This window comes from Panicum hallii, chromosome 9 (assembly GCF_002211085.1).
Source record: "Panicum hallii strain FIL2 chromosome 9, PHallii_v3.1, whole genome shotgun sequence".
Taxonomy (NCBI): domain Eukaryota; kingdom Viridiplantae; phylum Streptophyta; class Magnoliopsida; order Poales; family Poaceae; genus Panicum; species Panicum hallii.
In genome coordinates, this window is record NC_038050.1 from 31,712,779 (window position 1) to 31,733,389 (window position 20,611).

At 47.6% G+C, this 20,611-nt stretch overlaps 1 protein-coding gene and 1 long non-coding RNA gene across 5 annotated transcripts; both read left to right on the plus strand.

The window, feature by feature from the left end:
- Positions 1 to 3,139: 3,139 nt before the first annotated feature.
- LOC112872989 (protein BIG GRAIN 1-like) lies at positions 3,140 to 4,258 on the plus strand. Its single transcript, XM_025936023.1, has one exon. The coding sequence runs from the start codon at positions 3,278 to 3,280 to the stop codon at positions 4,256 to 4,258; it is 981 nt and encodes a 326-aa protein (XP_025791808.1). The 5' UTR covers positions 3,140 to 3,277.
- Positions 4,259 to 8,615: 4,357 nt separating this feature from the next.
- LOC112876159 lies at positions 8,616 to 17,871 on the plus strand. 4 transcript variants are annotated; one of them, XR_003225265.1, is made up of 4 exons: positions 8,616 to 9,437; positions 16,850 to 16,904; positions 17,032 to 17,201; positions 17,551 to 17,871. It is a non-coding gene; the product is annotated as an uncharacterized LOC112876159 (long non-coding RNA). The 4 variants fall into 4 exon arrangements; XR_003225267.1 differs by having other exon boundaries at positions 8,616 to 8,928; XR_003225266.1 differs by lacking the exon at positions 16,850 to 16,904.
- Positions 17,872 to 20,611: the final 2,740 nt, after the last annotated feature.

Here is a 20,611-nt window from a genome sequence, read left to right on the forward strand (position 1 = left end):
GCACTTAATTTTGTTGCTTAGCCAGCAGAGAGAGAGGTAAGCTTGGTTGTAGATGTGGAGGAGGCCGGGTCCAAAACATCAACACAAGCACACATGTAAAAAAAATCAACTTAGCCCGTTCCAGGAACTATACATTTTTATTTAAATTGTGCATTTCAAAACTTGAACTCAAGAGACTTCTAACTCTGATACTACCTAAATGTGCCAACTAGTTGACCTAAAAGGCTACGCTGGTGATAAAAAATAAACATTCGCTAACACGGCAATAACACATCCTTCATTGAGCTTAGCATGAGAGACCCGATCATGTTGTCGTACCTAAGCCCAAAACATAACGGCTGTCCCCAAGTAAAAACCAACAAAACTTAAAAACTCTCTCATACTGTGATCATTCAAATAATTACACTAATCCATCAAATGGGAATATAACAACAAGTAGGAAACAAATGAAAAGGTAGCCTGATCCTGAATCCATATATGCTAGTAACTCTTAGGACACAGTGTAATTATGTCCTATAGCCCCTAACTCCTAACGCAAAAGCAGGGGCGGAGCCAGGATTTAATATCAAGGGGGGCCAATAAGAATTTAGACAAAGTGAGTTTATGCTCCATAATTCATAGTTAGGATGGTTCGATCACAAATCAATCTGATGGTCAGACCAGACAATTCGATTTCAACAATGTCTCGTGTCATGATGCGGACAAGTACCTCAGGTGCGTTGCGGTGAGGTGAGGCTCGAGGGCGACGTCGGCGAACGGACATGGTGAGGCGAGGGCCGAGGGCTGCCCGGCTGGGTGGCTCCAGCTTGGATTTCGGTGAGGCAACGCTCCAGGATGCATGGCCGAGTTGCTTGGTCCAGAGGTCAGATTGCGCCGCATCGTAGTAGGTGACGGGTAGTGACACGAGCTGCGGTGCAAGAGGATGGATTCATCCCATCCTATCTTGTTCTCTAACTAAACATATCTTTAGATTAAAATTAGATTCTTGAAAGAAAGTTGTGACAAGTTCTAAGTGAAAAAAAAAGATATGCACTAGAGTGGTACAATTATATCTAGTTCCAACTCGAAGTTGGACTGTAATAAATTATTTTCTGAAAAATCTTTAAGCTATGTACACTAACTTAATTCACTTAGGATACATTTGCTACATTGAAACTACTTGTTTTTATTGTTAAAATCTAATCATAGTCGTTTAAGTTGTAAGTGCATGATTGTGCTCAACTAATCATATAATTCGTTACTGTCTATTTGAGTTGACAAGCCGAGCATAGGAGGGGCCCCTGCCAGCCCCCCTATAATCAACTAGGTTGGCCCGCGAAAACAGGGATGTCGTGTGTGCCGTGGTACCCTTTTCAAGTCTATCTTGCTTTCCTTTTACGTCTTTGTGCTCTTGTGCATCTATGGACTCCCCCTGTCCACATTTGTAAGATATGCTTGGTTTTAAAAAAATTAAAAGTTAGTCCAATTCAATGTATATTTGGTGTATAAAAATTAAAAGATATGCATCTCATAATTTAAAGGAAAAATATTAAAATCCCTTCATTTGTGTTTTGAATAATTAGACAATCACAGTGTTAAATTCCGTGAGAAATAAATCATGATAAGCATAGAAACTAGCATGTATAGATCTAACGTATTAGAAAGCATAAATAACATAATCAGATCTTATAATACATGCTTAAAGAATAGATCAGATTACATCAGATTACATATCCTTAATCCATGCATGCTGGTGACTCTTAGGACATAGTCTAATTATGTCCTATAGCCCTAACTCCTAAGACAAAAGTTTATCACCAAGCTTGGCCCGCATAACCAGTGATCTCGTGCTATTGTACCTTTTTCAAGTGTATCTTGCTGTCCTTTTACGTCTTTGCGCTCTCGTGCGTCTATAGACTCCCCCTGTCCATGTTTGCAAGATATGTTTTGGTTTTGTAAAGTTAAAACTTAGTCTAATTCAATGTATGTTTGGTGTATAAAAGTTTGAGTGATGTGTTTGTATTTTCAATTTGTTTTTAATAATTAAGATGCTTATTTGTGTAACAATTCTCATAATTTAAAGGAAAAATGGATTAAAATCTCTCCATCTGTATAACTTTTCGTGCCAAGATATGCCTAACAGAATTGATCGGAAGGGAGTATGTGAGCGTGAGCGCAACATTAAGTAACACATGACTCGTACATAAAAGTCACAAAGAGCATGGATGCGTGCAACATGGTGAAGCTTTTCTCGAGATGCTCCGCCATCAAACAATGGCTTTAGCCATGTACTACATGGAAGAGAGAGGTCACATGAGCTAGATGCATGGTTGCTTGATTGCTCCAAAGAAAGCTATGGCGACAAAGATGATCTTTACAAAGAGGGGCTACGAGCGTGCTTGGAATTTCGGAGAAAGGCAAAGGAACCGTCAATTTTTAAGTGTTCACACCAATATGATTACTCTTCAAAAGGATCCGAAAGAACATTTTAATCTGTACATTTTTAAAGAAAATAAGTGTGAGGTAAATGCTCAGGTATTTTGTACGGAGATTGTTCCTATCCCTTAGGTACCGCCAATTTGCTACCGACTAAACGGCTTGTTTGGATACACGGACTAATTGTTAGCTGCTAAAATTAGCTCAACTAATCCAAACAATAGCGTTAATATGTGAACTCAAGCCTCCAACTCTTTTCGCCCATTAGCTGGCCAAACCAAGCAAATTTAGTGTAAAAAGGAGCTAATTCTCTTAGTAATGTTGGTCAAGATCCAACCCCGCACCTACAAGCATCACGCAGAAACAAAATTCTTAGTAATGTTCGTCTGGTTCGTATGTATTGTATTAGATTTTCAAATTTAGTAGCGTGCTTAGAACACAGAATTTAAATTTTGGGCTTGAGATTAAACTGTTCACCTAGAAATGGTGAACCAGTAGGCAGCAGCAGTGATAAGGAAGAGGCACGTTCCTTTTTGTTTTTTGATGGCAAGAGGCACGTTCCTGGTGCCGGCGCCGACAAAGCAAAAGGCAAAGGAGGCCAGGAAAGAGAGAGAGGCGGGCAGGCGGCAGCGGGAAGGAATCGAAGCATCAAGGGCACAGAGGGACACCCAGACAACACGATCCCCTCGCCCCGCACGCCCGCACTCCACTCCCCCGACTCACACGCGCGCCCGCCATTGCAGCCCCTCCTTCGCTTTCTAGCTAGCTCCCCTGCCCCCTCCACCGCTAGCTAGGCTCGCCTATATCATCATTGCCTCGCACCGCACGCCGGCCGCTCTCTCTGCTCGACTGCGCTCGAACAATGGAGAGGTGGGCGCCGGCGCCGGCGCGGGAGAGGCCCAGGCGGCGGGCCGGCCAGCCGTCCTTCTCGTCCACGCTGCTCGACGCCATCTGCGATTCCCTCGACGACCAGCCCGGCGGGCCGGGAACCACGGCGGCCGCGGCGAGATCGGCTGGGAGCGCCGAGCGGAAGCAAGAGGCGCCCCTGCATTGCTACTACTACAAGCCGTCCTTGGCCGCCAGCCACCGGGCGGCGCCGGCACCCGCGGACGACTGCTCCGGCCGCGGGTACTTCTCGTCGTCCGAGGTCGAGTACTCCCTCCGCCGCCTCCGCCCCATCCGCACCTCCGGCGGCGTTGGGGGGGCCTCCGTGGCACCCGGGGAGAAGCCGCCGCCGCAGCAGCAGCAGCAGCCGGCGGCGGCGGACAAGGCGAGGGGCGCGAGGAAGCCGTCCGCCGCCTCGGCCCGCGGCGCCTGCCGCAGGCCGGCCTCCCCCGGCGCGCGGCTCGCCAGCCTGATCAACGCCATCTTCTCCGGCAAGCGGCATTCCGCGCGGCAGCACCCGGCGCCGGCGGACGAGGATCCGGCGTGCTCGACGGCTCCGTCGACCGCGCGCCCCTGCCTCGCCAAGACGCCGCCATCGGCGGGGGCGCGGGTGCGGCCGAGCCGGAGTCGGGGCCGGAGCCGGACCGTGCGGTTCTTGGACATCGACGGCGAGGTGGCCGTTGCCGCGGCCGCCTCTGGCTGCAGGCGAATCCCGGTGGTGGAAGTGGAGGAGGACAGCGACGGCGGCGAGCAGAGCAGCGACGCCAGCTCCGACTTGTTCGAGCTCGAGAACCTCGCGGCCATTGCTCCGGGGAGTAGTGGCACGCGTTGCCGGAGAGCGTGCGGGGCTGAGCTTCCGGTGTACGGGACGACTGGGGCTGGGCTCCGGCACGACATTGGCCGCCGCCGTCCGTTCGGGTATGGCACCCATGGTCGGAGTTCTAGCAGGGTTGTTTGATTTAGAATACAAAAAATAGAGGGGCTTAACTGTAAAGTAATTTTACATTATTGTTCTTTTTTTATGACATTTCCTCTTGTTTCTTCCGCAGTACTTCCTCCGTCCCACAAAACTATTCATTTAGCTTTTCAAATTTTATCTCATAAAGAGTGTTCTTTTAGATTTTAGATTATAGTAAAATTCATCTAATTAAAGCAATATCAAATACCAAGAAATAATTGCATAGAAAAGGGATTGGAGCTAATCAAGTGCTTAAGTAGATGTTATTTTTTAGGTTCTAATGCATTTACATTTATTAAGGATCTACGGAACTAAATAAACAGCATGATTTTTAATCACAACTGCTATAGTTAATTAGAGATAACATGGTCATTTTGTACTATCTGAAATTTTCTAAAAGAACGGTCTTTATGGGATGGAAGGATTACTGTAGTTCTTAAGTTGTGTGCGTATTTGCAATCATATTTGCGCTTGAGACACGCATCTCTTTTTTTACTCACTATTAATCTACTCCCTCCATCCCAAATTATTAGTACTTTTAGATTTTCTAGATACATAGATTTTGATATACTTCTAAATATAATAATATATATCTAGATGTATATAAAAAACTATGCACCTAGAAAAACCAAAACGACTAATAATTTTGGAACGGAGGAAGTATAACAGAACAACATAACTTTGATAAATTTAATTACATCCATTATAAAGTTTCCACCGTAGAGAAAAATGGCATTAAAAGTACATCGTACAATGATCATATAGAAGTCAGAAAATTGTAGGAGTCAAATTGATGTGCTTTTTCGAATTAAGAAGATGTGCATTTTGACTCTGAACTCATTTTTTTCTTTGCCTTACCACCATGTAAAAGTGCCTCTATAATCTGATCATAGTGATCGGCTGACCACAAGCCCTTTTTTTCTTAAACTAAAATATGAAACTCTAGAAGGTATGCCTGATTTAGGCATAACATGGAGTCACCTAGCTCGCTGGTGACAATGCCACTTTCTATAATGACGAGTAAAGCAGAGCTGAGAAACAAATGACGCCTGTTATATCCTACAAAATCTCATATAATTGGTACTCTTTTCTATGTCCTCTTCTTCTCTTTCTTTACAAGAATTTTGGAAGCATTGTATTTGCAGTCTTCTAATCACTACAGATAGAATAACAAGATATCGATTGAGTGAAATGTCAATATATCCATTAACGTTTCTACTCTAGAGAATTACCACGAAGAAGATGTAATCAAATGTGCCAATGAAACCTACTGCTTCAAAAAAAAAATGATAAAGAAGCTAGTAAAATTCTAGTAGTCAAATAAATAGATGCCCTTTTATTCACATAAAACAAAGATGCGCCCTTTTGATCCTAAAACAATTTTTATTGCCTTACCATCATGCAAAGGCGCCTTTCTGATCTAATTACTGTATCATAAGCCTTTTTTCTCTCTTAGACCAAAAGGCTGGAATTCTAGAAAAAAAATGATGATTTAGCCGTAACATGGAGTCACCTAGCTTGCTGCTAACAATACAATATGTGTATTGTATGAGACGGGGCCATTTTCTTATAGAGATTAAAAACAGAGCAGAGGATCCACTATGAACTACGCGGTTTTATACACTTTTAAAAAATGTACTACTTGGCAAAGTTTCATTGTTATGATGCTACATGATCACTGCTAGGCTCCCTACTCCCTAGCAAGTATCACCGTACCAAAGCGATAAAAGGAAGGCAAGCGAGCTCTGCGTCAGCTATTTTAATTTCCCTAGAAAGGAAGGGAAAAGCTAGCGGAGGAGGGATCCAGGGGAGAGCGCTGCACACGCCGTGTCTCCCTCCTGCACGAGAGCGCATCATCACGGGGATCACCAATGGAGCTTGTCATGTTCAGCCGTGACAGCAGACGACTTGCGAGCCAAGGGAAATGATGCCAATGATCATGGCCCCTTTTTGATCGCCTGAGCAACTGGTGAACTGAGCAGAGGGAGTGGTTCTCTGCTCAGTGAGACTCCCACAAGGAATCGTGGGGCATGCAAATTTACGGTCACCCGGGAGAAGTGTTACGTACGGTTGATTTCCGACCGGCTGTCGGAACAGCTTCCCACATGGAGTCCCTCTCCCTATTCGTTTCTTTTAAAAAATATATATACAAATGTTATATAGAAAACAATTTGAATACAAAAATTGTGTTGCAAATTCTTTACACAAATTTGTTCAAACAGAAAGTTTTGCATATATAGATTTTGTTGAAATACAAAAGTTTGTAAAAAAACGCAGAAAATAAAATAAAATCGGAACAAAAATTATTCGAGAAATTTGGGAGAAACATTTCGGAGAAAAAAGTTGAAACAAAAAGTCCAGAAGCAAAAATTAGGACCAGAATTCAAAAAAATAATTCATAACCAAAAATGTCAAAAAAGTTTGAACAACAATTTCATGAAACAATAAAAGTTTTATGGATAACTTTTAGAAAAAATATACAACAAAAGAAAAGGAGAAAAAAAATGAGGTGGCCGCCGCCACGCTCACCAGCATGGCGGGCGGACAAGCAGAGCGCCGGCCGCAGCTCCTCCGGGCCGTGCCGTGCTCCTTCATCACGGACGCCGGCGTCAGGGCTGTGCGCCCTTGCTTGTCGAGGGAGTTCAGCCGCCGGGCTGCCGTCGTCTTCGGCTCCTCGGTCGCTGAGGGAGATCACACCTCCTCTTGCGGAGCTCCGCACCTGCTCGCTCCCCGCAAAACGATCCTCGCCGGAAGCTCGGAAATCAGAACTCAGGATCCAACAAAGAGAAAAAAGAGGGAGAGGAAAGAGAGCGGAGAAAAGAAAAGGGAAAGACTGGCCGCTCGATGAGGACGGGAAGAGATAATGACGTGGGTGTGGAACCCACCACGTGAACAGCTCTGCGACTCTTCTGCTGGTGCCAACGGGGGGCGATACCGCCCCCTGTCGCCCCAGCCCATACGAGAGTGAGGTGAGAGGCGGCGAGAGGGAGAGAGAAGCGGTATCAATACCGCCTGGCGAGAGCGGGCGCTATCGCCCCGCTCTTGCCCGCGTTGGCAGGCGCGTCGGGGCGGTAGGCGGGGGGTAGCGAGGCGGTGCGTTGGCGCGGCGGGTCCCAGGCGAGAGGACGTGACGTGGCGCGTTTTGATTGGTCCACGCGGACTATCCGTTGAACTAGCCGTTATTTAACCGTTTGAACTCTAAAAAATTTAAAAAATTTTGCAAAAAATTTCAAATTTCATCTCCAACCCCCTATAAATACCCCACCCGGTTTTCACTCCTTCCACACTCCATTTGAGCTCATTTCTCCCATCTACACTTCCATTTCACTATTCTCGATGCCATGTCTTCATCTACCACCGATTTAGACGAGATCTATGAGACAATTGCGTCCAATGTTGGTCCGGCGATCCACAACGATACACCACCAAACCTAGCTGCCAGAATTCAGATGGATACCGAGATGAGGGACTCACCGATATATGCACACCTCCAGTAAGATTTGGTTGAGCATGTGTGGGCACATAGTCATCCTTAGATTTATGTAATTTTTTTATTTTTTATGTAATTTTTTTATTTTTTATGTAATTTTTTTATTTATTATGAAATTTTTTATTTATTACGTAATTAGTAACTTTTTAAGATGAATAAAATTAGTTTATTGAATTATTTTGCGTACGCGAACAAAAGAGGGTGAAATAATTATCTGGAAAAAAAGCTGACGTGGATGAGAGAGAAGTAAGAGCTAGCACTGTAGCCTCTGCACCGGAGGGGTAGGGTGAGAGTGGGGACGAGAGCTGACGTGACAGGGTGAGAGTGAGGCGAGCCACTGTACTCAGCCTTCGGACTGCGGGGTGCATGCGGCCGAATCGACCGTACCTTTCTGAATTTCCGGTCAACCGCAAAATTAGCTTTGGGTGAATTCTGCCACCTGTATAGGTGAATTTGCTCGTAAGATTCTGGAATCGCAAGAGCAAAGAAACAACAGGACGTGTTTACTTTTCAGGGGAAAAAAAGAGAAAGGGAAAAGAGAACACTAGGACTTGCGAACACAGAGCCTGCACGGCTCAGGTTACTGAAACTGGAGGAACATATTGGCGACATGCACAATGCAACATTGGGCGATGCGTGTGCCCTCTTCCCTCACGCAAACGGGTGCCATCGATGTGATGTGAAAGAGCCACTCCGTTTATGCGAGTTTTGGCGTCGATCTCGAGAAACAGCGGACGGAGACGAATGAAGCTAGGCAGGTGTTTGTACCGGTAGCAAACTAATCTGATTTACGTCACATCACGTACCTTTTCATGATCTATACGCAGTAAAACAACCGGCCCTCTCTCTCACCGATTCAAAATCATTTGAACCACCTCTCCCATTTCGCCCCTCCCCTCCCCTCACCAACGGTACGGCTCCGTCTCGCCGTGGCGTCTCCCCGACTCTGCTCGACGGAGACGGCAAGGCCCCGTGGTCAGAACCGGCGGCGCCAAGGCTAGATCCAATGGCCCTGGGGTCAGAACCGGCATCGGCGGTGAGACATCTGCGAGCTCGCCGCCGCGGCCCCCAGTCCACGGCTGATCGACTCGTCCGGCGACGACGACGAGGGTGCCAAGTTTTGCCTCTGACGATCCAAGGCGCTTCGCGACCATCCAGGGGTGGCGGCGAGGCGTACAAGGTGAGGGTCCCGAACTCCCGATGTACCCGGCAGTGACCCATTCGCCAAATCTGGTGGCCCGGCGTGCGCTCCAGCTCACTTTGGCATCGCAGCAAAGAGCTCCTTACCACGCCTCTCGCCCGTCTCATAAGGTCTCCATCCGGCAGCGCGCGGCGTATCTGGCGCGGAGCAACACGGCCCAGATCCGGTGACAGGCGGCCTGGCGTCTGGCAGCTCGTCCGCCGGCAGGCCGAGGCGAGGGGCGCGGCCTCCTCGCTCTCCCTTTCACGATCTGCTCGCGCGCGCTTCCTGCGATGGCGCGGCGGTGCCGCTGGCATGGCTCGCGATGCATCGCTGCCCCGGCCCATTCCCGACGCCTCCTCGCCTCCGCCACGCGCCGCGCCTGGCCCCCAGCCCATTCCCGACGCCTCCTCGCCTACGCGGCATTCCATTGAGCACCTCGCCGGCGCGGACGCCCACCGCCGCCCACGCACCGCCGGGGCTCCCCGCCGGGACGCCATGGGCTCCAGGTCAGCATTCAGCACCCGATTCGCCTCCCTTTCTCCGCCCTCTCCACCTTGATAGAATTCTTAGGATCCCCTAACCATCAATTAGCTCGGTAATTAACTAACTAGGCAACAAAGTTTGACTGATCTAGATAGGAATCGAGAGAGAGAGAGAGTGCCGTACCCCCCGTGGACGAACCGGCTTCGCTGGTGTTGGCCATGGATTGAGGAAGTCGTGCCGGAGTCGTGGACGAGGGCGGACGAGGGGCGGTGAGGTCGAGCGGTGCCGGCGGTGACGATGCAGAGGAGCCGGCGTGGGTGCAGAGGCGGCGGCGATGGTGCTTCCCGTCGCTTCAGCGCCCACCCTTCGCGATCGGATCAGTTAGGGTTTTAGGTGGGTTCGTAGGCAAACGGCGAACTTCGTCGTCCGTGCCCCGGCCCCCACCCTTCTTTTATTGTGGCGCTGCGCGACGGGGGCCCACCCGCCATTGGGCTGGCGGTGCGCCCCCGATCGGGGCGCGTAACCAATTCCGGATCGGTCGTTGGACCGATCCGGATTGAGATCAAACTAACATTCTCCCCTTTGATCTCAACTTACTTACTCACTTCTTACATCCGATTTCATTCAGATTAGTGCATCGAGCATGCCTCGTCTCAACAGTTATTACCGCTGGATTAACAGCCACAACACACTTTTCTGTTTGAAACAGAACCGTACTTTTGGGCCCTTACTGTCCAGGAATCATAGGCTTTCCCGTAAACCCATGCCGGCTAAGTGTTCTCTGAACACATTGGGTGGTAAGCCTTTTGTGAGCGGATCCGCTAACATTTTCTTTGTGCTCAAATACTCAAGACTGATTGTATGATTCTGGATTTGCTCTTTAACAACATAAAACTTTATGTCGATGTGTTTGGCAGCTCCACTCGACTTGTTGTTGTGAGCGTAAAATACTGCAGGCTCATTGTCGCAGTACATCTTTAGTGGTTTTTCTATGCTGTCAACCACTCTTAATCCGGGTATAAATTTCTTTAGCCATTTAACCTGCCCCGATGCCTCATAACAAGCTATAAATTCTGCATACATCGTAGATGATGCAGTTACTGTCTGTTTGGAGCTTTTCCACGATATAGCTCCACCTGCGAGAGTAAACACATAGCCTGACGTGGATTTTCTATCATCCTTGTCCCCCGCAAAGTCTGAGTCTGAATAACCCTCTATCACTAGAGATTCAGATCTCCTGTATGTTAGCATGAGGTCTTTCGTTCGTTGCACATAACGCAAGGCTTTCTTAACCATTTTCCAGTGTTCTATCCCTGGATTGCTTTGGAATCTGCCAAGTATCCCGGTGACAAAAGCTAAGTCAGGGCGCGTACATACTTGAGCATAATGTAGGCTTCCGACAGCTGAAGCATATGGTACCGCTTTCATCTGATCGATTTCGTACTGATTTCTGGGACACTGAAATTTCCCATAACTATCGCCCTTGACTATAGGAGCAGGTGTTGGCTTACTCGCATGCATACCGTACTTCTTTAGTACCTTTTCTAGGTATGCTTTCTGCGATAATCCTAAAACCCCCTTGTTTCTGTCTCGGTGAATCTCAATTCCTAAAACGAATGAGGCTTCACCTAAATCTTTCATATCAAACTTTGAGGACAAGAATTTCTTTGTCTCTAATAGCAGATCAATATCGCTGCTAGCAAGCAGGATATCATCCACATATAAGATAAGGAAAACAAATTTTCCATTCTTAAATTTCGCATAAATGCAGTTGTCCTCCTCATTTTCTTTGAAACCAAATTTTCTTACATCCACATATAAGATAAGGAAAACAAATTTTCCATTCTTAAATTTCGCATAAATGCAGTTGTCCTCCTCATTTTCTTTGAAACCAAATTTTCTTACGGTTTCATCGAATTTTAAATACCACTGTCTGGAGGCTTGCTTTAATCCATAAATGGATTTCTTTAGACGACATCCCATCTTTTCTTTTCCTTCCACGACGAAACCTTTCGGCTGTGCCATGTAAACGTTCTCATAAAGATCCCCGTTGAGGAACGCCGTCTTTACATCCATCTGATGTAATTCTAAATTATAATGTGCCACTAACGCCATTATAATCCTGAAGGAATCCTTGCATGAAACAGGAGAAAATGTTTCATTATAGTCTATCCCTTCTCTTAGCGTGAAACCTTTCGCCACAAGTCGCGCTTTATATCTTTCTATATTCCCTTTGGAGTCACATTTTGTCTTGTAGACCCATTTACAGCCTACTGTTTTGGCTCCTTTAGGAATTTCTTCTAAATCCCAAACATCGTTGGTACTCATCGATTTCATTTCGTCTTTCATGGCTTCCAACCACTCAGACGAATGAGCGCTTCTCATGGCTTCTTCAAACGAAGTGGGGTCACCCTCCATCTGAATTTCCTCGCTATTATAGATTTGATAATCACTCGAAATAGCGGGCTTTCTTATTCTTTGAGATCTTCTCGGTGCCTCAGCTATCGGCACTTCTTCCACTTGGGGCTGCTGTTGCTCCCCCTGATGTGCGGCTATCGGTTCTGTCGGATCCTGAAGGACAGGTTCCTGGTTCTCACTCGTTGCCGCAGCTGGAGAACTAACAGCAGGTGCTGGCACCGTAGGTGACGCAGCAACTGGTGAAAAACTAGCAGCAGGTGCTGACGCCGTAGGTGAAGCAGCAACAGGCAACACGAAAAATGGATCTTGGATCATCGGAGTAGGTACGAAAACCCGCTTCTCCTCAAGATCAATCTTCCGAGCTACCGTGCTCCCCCTCATCATCTGATCCTCCAAAAAGACAGCGTGTCTCGTTTCTACGAACTTTGTATATCCGTTAGGACAGTAGAAACGATAACCCTTCGACTTTTCCGGATAGCCAATAAAATGGCAACTTACTGTCTTAGGGTCCAACTTTCCGATATTTGGATTAAATACTTTCGCCTCAGCTGGACAGCCCCACACATGTAAATAGTTAAGTGTAGATTTTCTCCCTGTCCATAACTCGTACGGTGTTTTAGGCACCGACTTACTCGGTACGCGATTAAGAATATGGATAGCGGTTTTTAACGCCTTCATCCACAAATTAATCGGTAACGTGGAGTAGCTTAGCATACTTCTCACCATATCCATTAAGGTACGGTTACGTCTTTCAGCGACTCCATTTTGCTGAGGCTCGCCCGGTGTAGAGTACTGGGCTACTATTCCATTTTCCTGTAGAAACCTTGCAAAAGGTCCAGGAACTTGGCCATACGGGGTGTGACGACCGTAGTACTCACCTCCACGGTCAGATCTTACTATTTTTATTTTAAGATTTTGCTGATTTTCTACTTCAGCCTTAAAAATCTTAAACTTATCTAACGCTTCTGATCTTTCTTTGATTGGATAAATATATCCATAACGCGAATAGTCATCCGTAAATGTTATGAACGAATCATAACCGTCTACAGATTTTATGGGAAATGGACCACAGATATCTGTGTGTACTATCTCCAAAACCCCTGAACTGCGTTTAGCTCCTTTCTTTATGTTCTTAACGTACTTTCCTTTAACGCAATCGATGCAATATTCTTCATTTGAAAAATCTAACGATGGAGAATATTTTCTTTAATTAATCTCTCAATTCTCCCCCTCGAAATATGGCCTAAACGACAGTGCCATAATTTCGCTGAATTTTCGTTGTCGCATCGTTTGCGCTTATGACTTGCGTCGTTAGACGTGCGTTCAATACTCGTGGTATTGCTAACAGAATTTACAGTCTCATGCATAGGCAACATATAAAGTTTGTCTTGTCGGATGGCAAGACCAACACACTGACTTTCAAATAAAATCTCACATTGTTCTTTGCCAAAATGGCACTTATAACCATCATCTGCCAAACATGATACTGAAATTAAATTTCTAGACAAAGAGGGTACATAAAGAACATTATGTAACTGGAGTTTAAAGCCATTCTCTAACTCTAACGTGAGTTGACAAACTGCTTCAACGTCGGCTCTAACTCCATTGGCGACTTTCAGCCATCTATCCCCTCTTTGTAGCATCATCTTTGTACTTATACCCTGCAAGGAATTAGCAACATGAACAGTTGCACCTGAGTCAATCCACCAAGTAGATTTAGAATAACTTACATACAGGGTCTCATCGATAAAAGTGATAACATCCTCACCTTTCTTAATTAAATGCCGTAGAAAATCTGGGCAATCTTTCTTGTAGTGTCCCGTCTTGTGACACCACATACATTGATCCTTTTCAATGTGTGGTTGATCTTTCTTTGCACCCTTGCCCGGGTGAGTCGCAGAAGAAGAAGAAGTGAAACCTCGTTTGAACTGAGGTTTCCCTTGTGGCCTCGTGTTTTTATCTGAAGAGTTGTTTCTTTTGTGCCTAACATAGTTGAGCGTGTCACCATGCGAGGCTTTGAGTCTTTCCTCTTCTTGCACACACATCGCAATGAGCTTCTCTAAGTCCCATGTGTCTGGGCTGATGTTGTAGTTAACAACAAAGGTCTCAAACTCTTTCGGCAGAGAAGCCAGAACCAAATGGACAACAAAAGCATGAGGAAGCTCCATGTCCATAGGTTTTAGCTTAGATGCCATATTGCTCATTTTCAGTATGTGCTCTCTCACACCACCGCCAGTGTACTTATCATTGACTAACCTCTGAATCAGAGTCTGAGCATAAGCTTTTGAAGAGCCAACAAATTGACTCTCCACTTTCTTTAAGTACTCAACTGCGGTGGGGCAATCTGGGATTGCTCCCCTGATACTGTCTATGATGGAACTTTTGATAACCATCAAACACTTTCTGTTGGAAGAGATCCATTTTGCTTTCTCAAGATCAAACTTCATTTGAACATTTGCATGTTCTCTCTGACGAGCTTGCCAAGCGGCAGAGGTCTCTTCCGGATCGCTCACCAGTTCCTCAGGACAAACTGGAAACGGTGAGGTGATAGAGAAATCGATATCTGACAGTGCGAGTGCCACTTCTAGCTTCTGTGCTCATACCCCATAGTTGGAACCATCCAACGGCGGTATAGCATTAATGAATGCCATGGCATTAGATCCTGAAATTTAAATCAAGAAAGGTGAGAACTGCTTTTATAAAACAATAATTGCATATCTCAATTTAACGTTGGTCAATATTAAGATATACAATTAACTAGCTGCATTAATTCTAAAACACCGTTGGGCAGAATTAGAGCAAATGCATGGAAAACTTACTTAAAAAATTATAATACTGCTATTATCAACGTTGGTCAGAAAATAACAATATTATAACTGTAGAAAACTGAAAACTGACTTGAAAAATTGTAATATTGCTATTATCAACGTTGGTCAGAAAATAACAATATTATAACTATAGAAAAATCTGAAAACTGACTCCTTTAATTATAATATCTCGTTGGGTCTAAAATAATTAAAGGATATAACTTAATTAAATTTGCAGCGGAAAAAAATAAATATTTCTAACTTTCAGAACCATTCTTACTTCTTTCTCTCTATAGAAATTATCACGTTGGTGAAATTAAAATAGAGATTAAATCATGCATTAAGTGGTTAAAATAGTTTCTGAGAAAATCACAAAATCTGACTGTGCACCAGTCCAAAATCGAGCCCAAAATGGCCCATCGCGGCCCGGCCCAGCGCGGCAAAACTCCCGCGCGAGACGCTTCCCCGCGCACCAGGCCACAACCTGGGCCTGGGCCGGGAAAGCGGCTTCCCGCCTGGGCCAAAAGTGGCCCGCGCGCCCGTCCTCTCTCTGCAGCCGTCGGATCAAATCCGACGGCCGTCCGGCCGTCGCGGGCGGGTAAAACCCCGCGTCGCAGCCGCTCCCCGCAAAACCCTAGGACCATTTCGTCTTTCTCCCCCTGCCCGCTCCTCCCGGCCTCTCCTCTTCCTCCGCGTGACGGCGACCAAGGGCGACGGCGCCGCCACGGGCCTCCTCGCCGGCGAGCGCGCTCGCCTGTGCGTGAGCGCGCCGCCGTCGAGTAGGTTCGCGGTGGTGAACTAGTCCGCGCTCGAGGCACGGTGGGAATCCTCGAGCGATGGCGCGCTCGGGATGGCTCGGCCCACCGATGGCGGAGGCGCACCGGAGCTCCTGGGCCTCGGTGGTACTTTCCCGTGGAGCAAGGAGCTCCCGGTGATGAGGTAAGAGTCCTCCCGTGTAGGCCGGTTAGGGGTAGGGTTAGCGGGTTAGGGTTTTGGGCTCGGAGTGTGATGGGATCTGTCACCCCGAAGGGTTTGACTCGATTTTTCTTACTTGCCTTGCAATTTTCCTCGGATTAAAGCTATTCCCCTCCTTCTAAATGCTTTGGATCGGTTCTTGCCCGAGACTAACAACGATTAGTTAGGCTAAACTGATACCATTGATAGAATTCTTAGGATCCCCTAACCATCAATTAGCTCGGTAATTAACTAACTAGGCAACAAAGTTTGACTGATCTAGATAGGAATCGAGAGAGAGAGAGAGAGAGTGCCGTACCCCCGTGGACGAACCGGCTTCGCTGGTGTTGGCCATGGATTGAGGAAGTCGTGCCGGAGTCGTGGACGAGGGCGGACGAGGGGCGGTGAGGTCGAGCGGTGCCGGCGGTGACGATGCAGAGGAGCCGGCGTGGGTGCAGAGGCGGCGGCGATGGTGCTTCCCGTCGCTTCAGCGCCCACCCTTCGCGATCGGATCAGTTAGGGTTTTAGGTGGGTTCGTAGGCAAACGGCGAACTTCGTCGTCCGTGCCCCGGCCCCCACCCTTCTTTTATTGTGGCGCTGCGCGACGGGGGCCCACCCGCCATTGGGCTGGCGGTGCGCCCCCGATCGGGACGCGTAACCAATTCCGGATCGGTCGTTGGACCGATCCAGATTGAGATCAAACTAACACACCTCTCCCCCTCCCTCCGCACGGCGGCCCTCCCCCGCCAGCTCCCGCCTCGAGCTCCAGCTCCAGCTCCAGCTCTTGCAGTTCCCGTGCCTCGGAGCCCCCGACTCCGTTTCGATTCCGATGATCACCGGAAGCTGCTTCGTCTCGGTCCCTCGGGCGGCTGTTGGTCCCGTCTGAGTCACGGGGAGGCTGGGTGGAGACTTCATTTCCCTTTTCGCTTGCCTCTGCTTGAGACTGAAGCAGCGTGCGCGCCGGTTAATTATGTGTTGATTTGTTAATTATGTCCTTCCGTGCGAGTGTTCGAGTGGAATAAGATGCAGGTCGAGTTTAGTTCCGCGTGATCTCGGATTCATCTCAGGTGCCAGCGACTTAGCTTTTAGCTCCCCACAACAAACGATCATTAGCTAGAGCTGACCAATGGGCTCTCACTAGTTGCAGTTTCTATTGTCTGTTATTGCGCCTCTCAAGTTTATTTGACAGCATAGTATAGCCCTGTACCTGTTGTTAGTAACTGAAAACAAATGAAGCTAATGACTTAAGTTTTTAGGATGCTTGGAATTGTAGTGAAATGGGAGTATGAAGCAGGTGGAATCAGTAATCAGGTTACTGCTAATTAAATCTTTGCTAATTGCTTTGGACTCTGGTTACTACTAACCTTCTTCAACTTGATGTTGCTACTAGCTATGTTGGTCTCAGCTTACCGCTAACAGTTCTCCAACTGCTTCATAGTGCTACTGCTTGCCTGATGCTACTCTATTCGCGGAGGAAAAAATTGCTGAGAGAAAGGGAGAAAACTTTCTTGGTGCTTGCCGATTTGAGAAATGAGAAGAGCATAGAGCCGCTTCGTGTTGTGCTTTGCTGGTGAAGAATAGAGATCTACACAAGGTGTCCTACCGTAGGTACCATCCCCTGCGCTTCTCCGTATGATTTTTCTTCTTAATTTCATTCCAAATGCTCAAACTTGTAATGTCTTTTATTGTCAGAGATATGCTTGCTTAGCTGGCACTTGCAATGATTGATGTGTGATTATTGTGAGAGATATGCTTGCTTACATCGGGCAGCGATTTTTCTTTTATTTTGTAGAGTATATTACTAGCTAAATTAACACTTTGTATAAGCTGATGTCAAGACTGCACCTTGCACCTTGTGTGATGTTTCCTTGCCTGTGCAATATGCTGATCCATTTTTTTCTTGCCAATTGCTTCATTGAGTGGAGAGATCCTAATTTTTGTTCTGATGTGTGTGCAGCTAGGCAACACCCCTCGAAATTTGACTCTGTCTGCTCCGCCTCCCGCCGTCCTTACTTCCTTGATCTCCGGTGGTTCCTTAGATTCTTGATCTAGCGGCACCGTTGCAAATGGTGGCGCGCTCCCTTGCTCGTGGAGCAGGTATATGAAGTACAATTCCGTGTCGAAGTTCGAATCACATGAACATGTACTTTAAGCATTGTTTTGATTAGGTCCATACTTCTAAAATAGACACTGGCCTCATGATCAACATGACCATGTACATTTTTGTTTGGATGTGGCTTTGATTCTTAAATAAATTTGCACATGATCTTTTATATTATTTTGAATCTAGTTGTCGAAATACAACGTGTACCGGTACATGTGTGGTACTCTGGTATTCTTTGACTATGTTACGGAAATTCCTGGAAATTTTGTATCTCTATGATCCATATAAATCAATGTGCTTAGGCTCGGGTACCGGATGGTACCAGGTAAATTGGTTAATGTGCAGCATCTACATGGTACATAAATAGCCTGCACACATACCGTAGAGGATGAGCTCAACAGATAGTAAATTCACTGATATTTTTATATATATGGCACTACAAATGAGTACTTGGTACAAATGGCACTAGTGTATGCGGTACCAGCACGCACATGAAGTCAGAAAAATGGTATAAATATAACACTACAAGTGAGTATTTATAGGCAAGGTTATACATGCTTATCCCACTATTTCGCAACTAGTAAAATAATAAAACAAATTAGCAATGGCTAACCACAACCACACGTTAACGGCTTAAGAACAACCACAAAATATCATCGCCAGCAGGAGGGTGGCGGGGCGGTTCAGAAAAGCTAAACAGTAAACTTTCCACTCGCTTTCCCGGTCCATCACTTGCCAACTTTCTGTCAAATTGCAGCAGGGCACACTGCAAATAGGTGCAGAAATACGGCAGCAATAAAAATGAAAATATGATAATACACTCATATGGGACAAGATGGCACAGATCTCACTACATGATTCGCGGACACGATTCAGTCTTCCGCGGTTGCCCAACACAAAATTGAGTTTCCCACGGAGAAAGCAAACATTGGGGGGGGGGGGGGGGGGGGGGCGCTGGGCGCGGCGGCGGGGCACAAGATCGATCGATCGAAAGGCCTGACATTTCATTCCTCCCTGATGGTCTTTTCATTTCCCCGAGGCTGCTGCCAAAAGCACCCTCGCCTACCGCGACCGGTGACTGATCAAGAGAAGATCATGACGGAGGCCGACTACTAGCCGATCCCCAAGAATATTTGGGGTTCACGCGCGTCTTCTTGCTCCACGGTCGCGTCGCATATGCTTCAAAGTTCCAGGCGGCAAGCGAGCATTTGTCGAGTCACGTCGCGTGCGAAAGGGCGTGCCATCGCGCCAAGTAGTAGGATCGCGACCGCGGATTTGTCTTGTAGGAACGCGCGGCAGCGGCAGGGTGCGAAGCAGGGCAGCTAGCGGGCATGACCGCGGTGGGAGCTATTCGCAATCACATATTTGACTAGAATACACCATCACAGAAGGGCCGGCCCACGCTCTTCCTTCTCTCCATCTTTTCCTCCCAACATCGTCTCCCCTCCCTATCTTCTTTCTCCTGACGTCGCCCCCTCCTCTATAGCCCCGACCGGTGGCTGCCGCCGTCGCGCCGCCCGTCCACCCACCACCCACCGCCACGCCGGCTTTCATATTACCCCCATCGCCGGCCACCATCCACCGGAGGTCCAGCCCCGCCGGTCGGCAGCGGCGCTCCCATGTTGCCTCACCTCACCACCAGGCCGCCGCCTTCCCCGACCTCCCCTTTATAGCCTCCAGCCATGGAGCACCCCCCACTCCCTGGAAACCTGAAAGTTTAAAACCGCCGCCTCAACCACCACCCCGGCCGGCGGCGACCTCGCCCCCCCTGTTGGGGGTGCCACCTTCAGATCGCGCCAAAGGGTCAAAAGCCGAAGGTTGATGGTGATCACCTTGTTGGCTTCAGAACCATAGCGATTGTCTTCGGCTGAGCCGAAGGGTTGCGAAGACGAAGTCATTCCGAAGGGTGGGCGAAGCGAAGACAGCGCTAGGGTCAAGCACCCGAAGGAGCGGAAAAGCTTGGTAGCCGAGGGCCTGCGACGAAGGAGACGAACGCGCCCAGTCAGACCCGAAGGGCATAATGAGCTGTAAAGGGGGGTTCAGATAGGAAATTACTGTATGCCCTTGGAATATTTAAGAAAGATAGTTGTTGGGGGGAGGGTAAAAAGGTGTAATTACGATGGGGGTAGGTGAAACCGGCCCCTATAAATACCCCTGTAACTGTAAGTGATGGGACGGATTCCTGTTGAATAGAGATACGTATCCTACTTCGAAGGTGTCTTGTTCTTGATTCAGGTCGTTAGAGTTCGTTCCGCAGGCTATTGTGGTGCTTCTTCCTCTCGATGGGTACCCTCCACCAACAGTTTTGGCACCCACTGTGGTTCGTTCCAACACACCTAGCGCTTCGGCGTGGCGGACCGAGGACACCAGAGCTCTCATCGTCAAACTAGACAAGTGATGAAGGCGTTGAAAGTCTCGAAGTCGAGAACATCGCCAACGGCCAGTTCGAGGTCCCAACTCGAAGGGATGGGAGTCACGCCGAAGGACATCGTGGAGTACCGAAGGATCGAAGCAAGGCTCGACGAAGCAGCCGCACGAGCTCACGAGGTCGCCCGGGTGGCACAACCATCAACTTCCCAGCACAACACAAGGTCGAAGGGCAAGGCGGTCGAAGGGGCAATTGCCGAAGCCAGGAACCACCTTCGGCAGCTGCAGGAGGATGAGATGCACTTTTAGCAGTTGCAACAACAAATACAAGAAAAGAGAAGAATGCTGGAGCACATGTACCAGTCGGAGGCAGAAGACCTAGAAGATATGGAGAGTCCACCCCAAAGGCGCCCTCAGGATCTCATCCGATCCGAGGTGGTAAGACCAAGGGAGAGGCAGGATCACTCTGAAGAGGAGGTGTTCGAAGGGGAGCATTACAGAGAAAGGAGAGAGCATCACCGAAGGTCCAGCAGGCGCGAGGAACCTT